Source organism: Takifugu rubripes, chromosome 21, assembly GCF_901000725.2.
Source record: "Takifugu rubripes chromosome 21, fTakRub1.2, whole genome shotgun sequence".
In the NCBI taxonomy this organism is placed as follows: Eukaryota; Metazoa; Chordata; class Actinopteri; order Tetraodontiformes; family Tetraodontidae; genus Takifugu; species Takifugu rubripes.
In genome coordinates, this window is record NC_042305.1 from 19,420,090 (window position 1) to 19,431,904 (window position 11,815).

Here is an 11,815-nt window from a genome sequence, read left to right on the forward strand (position 1 = left end):
ACGTCTTTAGTCACGAGTCCGGTGCTGTTCTAGACCTTCACCCCCCCCCCCAGCATGGCCGTGATCAGCACTACAGTTAAAAACATAAATATTGGAATATCAGAAATGTCCTCTTGCCAACATGCAGATGCTGTTTCCTCTTGTATTGTGATTCACCATGAGATTATTTTTAAGTCGAGGGCGACTCTGAAGATGCTTGTTTTTTAGAATACAGATTTATACTGATGATCACAGTTGTGTTATATGGTGCCTACAACATTTGCTCCACTAGATGGCAGCCTTTCCAGAGCTCTATGATTATTTAGCTGGCTGTGGAATAACATTCTAAACACCCCATAGTTCACGCTTGGACAATTCAAGACCCTTAAAAATGTATCTGAGTGAGAATTGACATTGCTTTTCTGATGTTGGATGTTAATTTTGTCTCTTCTCCGTTCTAAGCTCTCTGTCTCCTCTTGGGATCTATGTTACTGTTTACATCTGTGAGTTCTCGTGGTGATCATGAAGGATGAGGCCAACTTGGCTGAGTCGCTTTGGAAAAAGAGGTTTAATCTCACCAGGAAAATTAAAAATAAAGGACAAAGAGGTGTAGAAAAACAGCCAGTTTTGCTAGGATCACGTTGCTCTCTCCTGACAACCTGTGGAATCAGCAATAGGAAAGATGAGGTTGGTTGGACAGACGGGACCTTCATGATGAACATCCAGCAGGTCTAGAACTCATATTCAGGCCGTGAGCTCAACCCTCGTGTTTCTTCAGACGGGAGCTTCTCCTGCGTTCGAACACAAATGCACCGAGGACCCAGACCATGAACTAAAGCCGAAGCCAGGGAACAGCGGTTCAGTGAATGTGGTTTTGAAGGTATAGAGGTGGACCAGGGTGTCGGTGATGATTCTGTAGAAGGTCACAGTGCCAGCGGGGTAGTTCACATAGACGGCGACTCTCCGAGGATCAGTGGATGAGAAGGGGAGGTCTACACTTATGTTATCGTGGAGGACAGAGTAACCGCTGTCAGAACACAGAAGGCTCCAAGACTGCTGATTCCTTCCAAACCAGCATTGGGGACTGCTTCCATGTCTCTGGATCTTTTTGTATGCCACAGAAATGTAAACAAATCCTGTCCACTCCACCTCCCAGTAACAGCGACCAGTTAGGCTGTTGCTACACAGCAGCTGGAGACAGTCCTCAAACCTCTCTGGATGGTCTGGATATGGTTGGTCCTCGGCCACTCTCCTCATCACCCTGTTGTTGGACACTTGGATTGACCTGTGGACGGTGTTGGTGTCCACGCTGAGCTCACAGTGATCTAAAGGGAGAGAGGAGGAACCAGGAACCAGCTCATGAAACACAACTGAGTCCACTAACTGCTGCTTTTTTCAGAGCGTGACGTGCTGACGCATCAAGTTGATCACTTACACTTCTTCACACCACTCTTAAGTCTCTCTTTCCCACAATGGTCCAGTCTGGATTGGGAGAAGACACAGAGGAAATGAAATCCAAGGCAGGACAGAGGTTCAACAGATGCCACCTCAACCTTGAGCTCTACACTGTTCGTCCCTGACTTTGGGTCGGCCTGAACCGGTTTGCTCTTGATTCGGTTTGTGAACCTCAGAGCTGGATTTGTGACATCTCTCCATATGCCAACGTCATGGAGGAGAACTTTGCCTATTTCTCTCTAAGGATTCCCTCACAGGCAGTGGCTGCAGCCCAGATGGTTGTGCTGGCATCACCTGATCTTTTTGTATCTCTGACGTGACCCTTTTATTCTCCCTTATGTGGGTTCTCGTACCCTGAAGGTCCAGAAAGCATCACATCTCTCTGCTCAGAGGTGGTTCAGATCTCACAATGTGCTGCTTGAACCACCGAACGTCTGGAAGGTCTCCATGCTCATCAATAAATAGTATCAGGTCTTCATTTTAGGGAGGGTGTTTGCATCTACCTGAGAACCTCCAGGCTCAACTCTGGATCCTCCAGAACAGCAGAGAGCTGCTTCGTTCCAACATCTCCAGGATGGTTGAAGCTCAGGTCCAGTTCTTTTAGATGGGTTGGGTTGGACCTCAACGCTGAGGCCAGAGAAGAACATCCTTCTGCTGTGATGAGACAGCCCGATAACCTGCATGCAAGCACATCCACCACACACACACACACACGCACGCACACACACACACACACACGCACACACACACAACCACCACACACACATCCACCACACACACTCACACACACACACTCACACTCACACACACACACACACACACACCACACACACACACACACGCACACAGACACACACATACACACACACACACACACACATACATACACACACACACACACACACATACACACACACGCACACACACACACACACACACACGCACGCACACACACACACACACACACACTCACACACACACATACATACACACACACGCACACACACACACACACACACACAATGCTCACTAATTAACAGCTCATTTATGCAAAGTTCTGGGTCGTGTGTCGGGGCCTGGACCTGACTGGGGAGCGAAGCACAGGAACCAGAACCAGACTAAGTCATTTTAAAAGCTGTGGGAGTGAACAGTGGTCGGCTGGTCGGCATTTTTGGTAAAGATATTTCCTCTTTTTGGAAGATAACCAACATTTCAAGCTGCCATTTAGAAAAACTGATGATGCTGATAAGGAGCACTAACCTGAGGATCTCCAGCCGGCAGTTTGGACTCTTCAGACCAACAGAGAGCTTGTTCAGCCCTGAATCCCTCAGGTCATTGTCACTCAGGTCCAGCTCTAGCAGACTAGAGGAGGAGGCGCTGAGGACGGGGGACAGAGCTTCACAACTCCTCTCACTCAGATTGCAGTGACTCAACCTGAAAAAAGAAAAGAAGAAGAAAGCAGGAAATCCTTCTGGTTCTCTCCTGCACAATCAGGGACGCAGGCTTATTTCTTTAGTTGACCTTTATGAGGACGGAAGGTGCAATGATACGGAATGAAATCAGTTCTTGGAGTAACTACTGCGACTGCCTAAAACGCTGCCAGATGTGATGCGTGTTGCTGAACACCTGTAGACACCTGCAGACACCTGCAGACACCTGCAGACACCTGCAGACACCTGCAGACACCTGCAGAACACCTGCAGAACACCTGCAGACACCTGCAGACACCTGCAGACACCTGCAGACACCTGCAGACACCTGCCGACACCTGTAGACACCTGCAGAACACCTGCAGACACCTGCAGACACCTGCAGACACCTGCAGACACCTGCCGACACCTGTAGACACCTGCAGACACCTGCAGACACCTGCAGACACCTGCAGACACCTGCAGACACCTGCAGAACACCTGCAGAACACCTGCAGACACCTGCAGAACACCTGCAGAACACCTGCAAGGACACCTGCAGACACACCTGCAGACACTGCAGGACACCTGCAGACACCTGCAGAACACCTGCAGACACCTGCAGACACCTGCCGACACCTGTAGACACCTGCAGAACACCTGCAGACACCTGCAGACACCTGCAGACACCTGCAGAACACCTGCAGAACACCTGCAGACACCTGCAGAACACCTGCAGGACACCTGCAGACACCTGCCGACACCTGTAGACACCTGCAGAACACCTGCAGACACCTGCAGACACCTGCAGAACACCTGCAGAACACCTGTAGACAACCTGCAGACACCTGCAGAACACCTGTAGACACCTGCAGAACACCTGTAGACACCTGCAGACACCTGCAGAACACCTGCAGACACCTGCAAACCACCAGCAGAACACCTGCAGACACCTGCAGAACACCTGCAGAACACCTGCAGAACACCTGTAGACACCTGCGGAACATTTACAGGTCACCTGCAGAACACCTGCAGACACCTGCAGAACACCTGCAGACACCTGCAGAACAGCTGCAGACACCTGCAGAACACCTGCAGACACCTACAGACACCTGCAGAACACCTGCAGACACCTGCAGACACCTGCCGACACCTGTAGACACCTGCAGAACACCTGCAGACACCTGCAGACACCTGCAGACACCTGCAGAACACCTGCAGAACACCTGCAGACACCTGCAGAACACCTGCAGACACCTGCAGACACCTGCCGACACCTGTAGACACCTGCAGAACACCTGCAGACACCTGCAGACACCTGCAGAACACCTGCAGAACACCTGTAGACACCTGCAGACACCTGCAGAACACCTGTAGACACCTGCAGAACACCTGTAGACACCTGCAGACACCTGCAGAACACCTGCAGACACCTGCAAACCACCAGCAGAACACCTGCAGACACCTGCAGAACACCTGCAGAACACCTGCAGAACACCTGTAGACACCTGCGGAACATTTACAGGTCACCTGCAGAACACCTGCAGACACCTGCAGAACACCTGCAGACACCTGCAGAACAGCTGCAGACACCTGCAGAACACCTGCAGACACCTACAGACACCTGCAGAACACCTGCAGACACCTGCAGAACACCTACAGACACCTGCAGAACACCTGCAGACACCTGCAGAACACCTGCAGACACCTGCAGACACCTGTAGACACCTGCAGAACACCTGCAGACACCTGCAGACACCTGCAGAACACCTGCAGACACCTGCAGAACAGCTGCAGACACCTGCAGAACACCTGCAGAACACCTGCAGACACCTACAGACACCTGCAGAACACCTGTAGACATCTGCAGACACCTGTAGACACCTGCAGAACACCTGCAGACACCTGCAGAACACCTGCAGACACCTGCAGAACACCTGCAGACACCTATAGACACCTGCAGACAACCTGCAGAACACCTGTAGAACACCTGTGGAACACCTGCAGACACCTGCAGAACACCTGCAGAACACCTGCAGACACCTGCAGACACATGCAGACACCTGCAGAACACCTGCAGACACCTGTAGACACCTGCAGAACACCCGCAGACACCTGCAGACACCTGCAGACACCTGCAGAACACCTGCAGACACCTGCAGACACCTGCAGAACACCTGCAGACACATGCAGACACATGCAGACACCTGCAGACACCTGCAGACACCTGTAGACACCTGCAGAACACCCGCAGACACCTACAGACACCTGCAGACACCTGCAGACACATGCAGAACACCTGCAGAACACCTGCAGACACCTACAGACACCTGCAGACACCTGCAGAACACTTACACAGCTTTTCTGCAGGCTGTGACCACTGGCAGCAGCCTCAGAAGAACCCACTCTGAAGCAGAGTATTTCTTCAGGTCAAACATCTCCAGGTCTTGTCCTGAGGACAGTAATATGAAGCCAAGAGCTGACCACTGAGCAGGGGAGAGACTTTCTGTTGTCAATCTTCCAGATCTGAGGTTCTGTTGAACCTCCTGGACCAGTGAACTATCGTTCAGCTCGTTCAGACAGTGGAACAGGTTGATGATTCTCTCTGAGGACAGATTCTCTCCAATCTTCTCCTTGATGTAGCCAATGATTTCCTGATTGGGCTCTGAGCTGCCTTCAAGGTTAATTAGACCTCGTAGAAGAGCCTGATTGGTCGGCAGAGAAAGACCCAAAAGGAACCGCAGGAACAGGTCCAGGTGTCCTTTTTCACTTTGCAAGGCCTCGTCCACCGCACACTGGTAAAAATCAGCCTGTTTGATTTTGGAGTTGGGCAGTTTAGAGCCTAAATAACGTAATGAGGTTGGTGTTTCTGACAGTATGTTGGTGCCAAACTTGGTGAATGTCAAATGTACATGAAGAGCAGCGAGAAACTCCTGAACACTCAGATGGACAAAGCAGAACACCTCCTCCTTGAACAGTCCTCGCTCCCTTCTGAACATCTGCGTGAACACTCCTGAGTAGGCATCAGCCTCCCTGACGGTGATGCCACAGTCTCTTAGATCGGACTCGTAGAAGATCACATTGGCTTTCTGCAGTTGTTCAAATGCCAGCTTTGCCAGAATTGGAATCATCTCACAGCTCTCTGGACTCCATTGTGGACCTTTCCCGTCTCCTCTCTTGTTTTTCAGTGAGAACTGAACAACCAGGAAGGAGATGTACATCGCTGTGAGAGTCTTGGGCAGTTCTTCTCGCATCTTCAACACATCTTCAAAAACCTTTGCAGTGACCCAGCAGAAGATTGGGATGTTACACATGATATGGAGGCTTTGAGATGCCTTGATGTGAGAGATGATCCTGCACGCCTGCTCCTCCTCCTTGAACTTCCTCCTAAAGTACTCTTCCTTCTGCACGTCAGTAAACCCTCGCACCTCTGTCCTCATGTCCACAAAATCCGGATGGATCTGATTGGCTGCCGCGGGCCTCGTGGTTATCCAGAGTCGAGCGGAGGGGAGAAGACTTCTGTTAATGAGGTTTGTGAGCAGGACCTCCACCGAGCACGGTGCCTTCACATCTATATCCGCCTCCTGGAATTCATTGGTTCTGGTGTCCATTTCTAGTCGGCTCTCATCCAGCCCATCCAAGATAAACAGAAGCTTGAATTTACAATTGTCAAAATTGGCGTCTCCTGATGACTGCAGAGCTGTAAAGATGCTGTTAAGAGCCTCTATTTGAATGGCCCTGGACTCTTGGATGCACTCATGAGTGAGTTCAGCCAAGGATCGGCGTGTCCCCCTCAACAGGTTCAGGTGGCGAAAGGTGAACGGCAATATGAGATGCACGTCTTGATTGGCTCGTTGTTCTGCCCAGTCCAACACAAACTTGCGGATTAGAAAGGTTTTGCCAATTCCTGCATTTCCGTTGGTCAGAACAGTTCTTATGGGTTTATATTTCCCAGCTGGAGGTGTAAACAGGTCACTGGGACTAATGGGTTGTTCTGTGTCTGAAGGGTTCCCAACCATGTCAATCTGAGTGACCTCGTGCTGAGCATTGATGTGTATGTCGCCACCGGTGGTGACGTACAGCTGTGTGTAGACGTCGTCCAGCCGTTGCTCGTCTACCTTCTCATCACAGCCTTCCTGCACACACATAAACTTGCTCCTCAGGTTTGACTGAAGGTTTGATTGATGAGAGTCGATGGGGACGTGTTCACATGTGGGACCTTAAAGCAAAATATACATGCACATGTGTTAGTCGATATATTCAGCAGATATGAATATATTATATATTTATTCCAGAGTTCTTTGAGCTGATGTTTTACAGTTTATCTTCTTCTCAGGTCCAGTTGGGCTTCACATTTCAAAAAGACAAGAACAGCATCACTGGAGTAAAACAATCCCAAAAACTTAAGTAAAGAACTCAGAAGAGCTTTTAAAGCAGGTACGACTGGAATTCTTTCAGACTGACGCTGCAGCAATTTGCTGTTGATGCTGCTGTTGAGATCTGACGCTCAAAGTTTCAGACTGGATCAAGTTTCACTGATTCCAGATCAGGAAAAACAATGAAAGTGGTGGCGGGTCTCAGCAGGTCCGAAGGGTTGATCATGAGTTCTGAACTTGATAGGACACAAACCTCCATTCCAAGAAAAGGCGGTGCAGCTTCATCTGGAAGGATGGGTTAACCCTAACCCTAAGCATGCCTCCTCAGTCAGACCACTTCCTGTGTGTCTTGGTAACAGTTAACTCTAAATTTATGACATTTTAATGACGTTAGTCGTTATGATGGTCACTCTATCCATGCCTTTATTACACCTCTATCCATGCCTTTATTACACCTCTATCCATGCCTTTATTACACCTCTATCCATGCCTTTATTACACCTCTATCCATGCCCTTATCACACCTCTATCCATGCCTTTATCACACCTCCGTCCATGCCTTTATCACACCTCCGTCCATGCCTTTATCACACCTCCGTCCATGCCTTTATTACACCTCCGTCCATGCCTTTATTACACCTCCCTCCGTCCATGCCTTATTACACCTCCGTCCATGCCTTTATTACACCTCCGTCCATGCCTTTATACACCTCCGTCCATGCCTTTATTACACCTCTGTCCATGCCTTTATTACACCTCGTCCATGCCTTTATTACACCCTGTCCATGCCCTTTATTACACCGCTGTCCATGCCTTTATTACACCTCTGTCCATGCCCTTTATTACACCTCCGTCCATGCCTTTATTACACCTCTGTCCATGCCTTTATTACACCCTCTGTCCATGCCTTTATTACCACCCTCTGTCCATGCCCTTTATTCACTCTATCCATGCCTTTATCACACCCTCTATCCATGCCTTTATCACACCTCTATCCATGCCTTTATCACACCTCTATCCATGCCTTTCTATCACCTCTATCCATGCATTTATTACACCTCTGTCCATGCCTTTATACACCCTCTATCCATGCCTTCATCACACCTCTATCCCTGCCTTTATTACACCTCTATCCATGCCTTTATTACACCTCTATCCATGCCTTTATTACACCTCTATCCATGCCCTTATCACACCTCTATCCATGCCTTCATCACACCTCTATCCATGCCTTCATCACACCTCTATCCATGCCTTTATCACACCTCTATCCATGCCTTTATTACACCTCTATCCATGCCTTTTTTACACCTCTATCCATGCCTTTATTACAGCATGGCCCGTCTGTCCTCTCCTGCCCGTTCCCATATTCTCCTACATAAATGCACATATTGCCGGTCTTGGTTTTCTCTGGTCTTGCTGATCCTGGATTCGCTCCATCAGGACCCGGAGGATGAAGGTGGGCCACATCTCTGATGAGGACGTCTGAAGATGCACCTGGACCTGGTATATTACTGTTAATGCTGATGTGCTCTGTGCACGTGGCCTCTGCTGCACGTCTGCCCGTCCCAGGGAGACGGATCCCTCAGCTGTGGATCTCCTCCAGGTTTCTCCAGGTTTTTCCTGACCTGCTTTGAGGGCCTGAGGACGGAGGAGGTCACGAAGTTTGAGAGCTTCAATGACACTTTCCAACCTGACTCACACTCAGTGGAGTTAGTCGACGGAACAAAGTTCAGAGGAATAGCACAAAGAAGAGGAACGGCGACAATCTGCCTACTTGACAACGCTGGACAACAGCACAGAGCACATCTAAGAGAGGATTTATACACCCCTACATACCCGCATGACATCTTTTCTGTGGCAAGGACCACAAATGGAGCAGCGACAATCACCTTCCAAAGGGGGACAGCCGAATGGTCACCAGGAACGGTAACAGATTTGACATCCACCAGAGTGGTAACTTGTATTACTTGTCATCAAAAGAAGACAATGTCGACCAATGTAAAGTATGTCATGATGCTCAAACCTGGCATGAAATACTAGGTCATTGGAATTACGATGACGACAAAAGTTATAAGGTCTTGTGAAAGGGATGGCGATGAAGGGAAGTGTAGTCAGACAGACACAATTATGTGAAGTGTGCACAAAGGGAAAATTCACCCAGACAAGAAACAAAGAACCTAGTACAAAGGACAAGAAACCCTTAGAGTTAGTTTACACTGATCTAGCAGGTCCCATGCAAACACCTAGCATAGAGGGCTACAGATATGCCCAATCTTTTACAGATGATTATTCAGGTACCATGATGATATATTTTCTAAAAGCTAAAAGTGATGCAGTGCAAGCAACGGAGTGTTTCTTGGCAGATGTAGCTCCATCTGGAGAGGTCCGATGTATTCGATCTGATAATGGCACAGAATACACAAGTAAAGACTTCCAGACACTATTAATTAAGAATAGAATCAGACATGAAACGTCTGCACCCTATTCACCCCATCGAAATGGTACAGCAGAAAGAGGCTGACGCACCCTATATGAAATGGGCAGGTGCCTACTGTTAGAAAGTAACTGACCAAATACACTTTGGAACTATGCTGTACAGACAGCTGCTTATGTTAGAAACAGATGCTACAGTAGGCGAACAAAGAAAATGCCATACCAGCTATTTACAGGAAAAGAACCAAACATAGCTAAAATGCAAAAATTTGGATCACTATGCTATGCCTACAAACACTTAGACAAAGGGAAATTAGACTCTAAGTGTGAGCAGGGTATTTTTGTGGGCTATGATAAAAACAGCCCAGCGTACTTGGTGTATTATCCAGAGAAAGAAAAGGTTCAGAAACACAGATTGGTGAAGTTCACAACCAAGACTGGAACGGAAAAAAGAAACACAGAATTGTGAGTCATACATTAGGTATAGTGATTGGGAGCTGCACCCCAAGGTCAATGATAAAAGGGAAATTTATGTTGATGACAAGGACAAAAATGGATTATGTCAATATATACCAAATGATGGTGCTGAGCCCTTACCTGGACAGACTGAGAGCACACAGCCAGGTACAACCATTGAGACTGTACAAAGAAGAAACCCACCATCATACAATGTTTATGTCACCTGTAGAACGTGACGTTGTTGCTCCTTATATGTTCTGGTTAAGAGCGCGGGAAGCTGAGTAGTTCCTGTTCCTATAATAAAGATTATACCACCTGGCTAAAGTCAATGAAGGGATTCACTTGCTTATTCTCCACTACGCATAGATGCTGTGCAGCAAAACTGACCACCTTGACACTCAGCAACACTGATAACCAACTAGAGAAACAGTTTAACCTTTAACCTCAAGATTCAAGATTCAGAGTACTTTATTGATCCCTTTAGGGGGGGTCCATCAGGGAAATTAGCATCTCCAAAGAAACGTACAGCACTGTACAAGATTACCCACCACCATTACACCCCATCAAACCTATTAAAGATAATAAAAATGTAATAGTGGCGTCTCCTTCGCCTCAGGTCTCGGTGCCCAGCCATGTCTCAGCTTGCCTCAGCTTGTTTATGTGTGTGGGTGTGTGTGTAAGTGTGTTGTATGCATGTGTGTGTCTGTCCTTTTCTTAATTCTGTTGTTCTCTTTGCTGTTTTTATCCTTTGTGAGGCACTTTGTGCTACCTAGCGTATGAAAAGTGCCATATAAATAAAGATTGATATTGATATTGATATTGAATAAAATAAGAAATAAAATAGAATAAATTAAAAATAGAATATAAATATAAATATAAAACTATAAAAATGTTCCAGTTCTCCTGTTGGCCCTCCTCCCCCCCTGTGAGGAGTTGAACAGCCTGATGGCTCGGGGGATGAATGAGTTCCCCAGTCTGTTGGTCCTGAACTCGCCTGCATTAAAGGCTTTAGAACAGAAACTGAAACAAGCGTCACTGACCTGTTGGATCTGAACTGACAGCTGAAAGATTTTGCAGAATGTCGTTCCGAGGTATCTTCTCTAAAATCTTCTTGGTGACTTCCAGGGCTCCTTGATCTTTGTTAGCCTTCACCATCAAATCCACAACGACCGTCCTCTCTCTGGTCTCTAGTTGGTAGTTTTTAATCGGGTTGAAGCCTCCCATGATTCCAGGATCTTTCAGGTAAAATTTGAATTTATTGAATTCTTCCTCAGTTAAATCCTCCAGAACATTCAGCAGGATCTCTTGGGCCATTGTAGCGTCCTGCTGGCAGTAGACCTGCAATCAAGTGAGTGAAGGAACAATTCAGGAGTGAACTACACACCTTCTCTTTAGAGCAGGAGTGCCCATTACGTCGATCCCGATCTACCGGTCGATCGGGATCTACTGGTCGGTCGATCGCGGCGTGACATTTAAAAATATCAGTGTGAAACCAGTCTCACTGACGTCAGTGAGACTGGTTAGTCAGTGAGTCAGTGAGACTGGTTTCACCTGCGAGCTGGGAGGAGCCAGAGGGCATAAAAGGGGCGGTTCTCCTTAGTCTCTCTCTCTGGGCTGGGCTGCTGCCACCATACGTCATGGCCATCTCATCATTTTAGTTTGGGTTTGAATCTTTATTTTCAGCACTTTCGGTTTCTTAAT

General features: G+C 47.9%; 1 protein-coding gene across 1 annotated transcript; it reads right to left on the bottom strand.

Annotated features, from left to right (window-relative positions):
- Positions 1 to 528: 528 nt before the first annotated feature.
- Positions 529 to 11,615, bottom strand: LOC105419111 (NACHT, LRR and PYD domains-containing protein 3-like). The gene is made up of 7 exons (XM_029829263.1): positions 11,155 to 11,615; positions 10,253 to 10,294; positions 5,199 to 7,062; positions 2,695 to 2,868; positions 1,938 to 2,111; positions 1,415 to 1,461; positions 529 to 1,304 (listed from the first exon to the last, which is right to left on the bottom strand). Exons 1-7 carry the CDS (start codon positions 11,426 to 11,428, stop codon positions 754 to 756), a joined length of 3,126 nt encoding a protein of 1,041 aa, XP_029685123.1. The 5' UTR covers positions 11,429 to 11,615; the 3' UTR covers positions 529 to 753.
- Between the last annotated feature and the right edge of the window lie 200 nt (positions 11,616 to 11,815).

Coding starts and splice junctions, on each gene's coding strand:
- LOC105419111 (XM_029829263.1), bottom strand. CDS start 11,428: ATGGCCCAAGAGATCCTGCTGAATGTTCTGGAGGATTTAACTGAGGAA. Junction 10,295..11,154: donor TGTCAGTTCAGATCCAACAG/GTCAGTGACGCT, acceptor TTCTTTGTACAG/TCTCAATGGTTGTACCTGGC. Junction 7,063..10,252: donor TGTGCTCTCAGTCTGTCCAG/GTAAGGGCTCAG, acceptor TTTTGCTTTAAG/GTCCCACATGTGAACACGTC.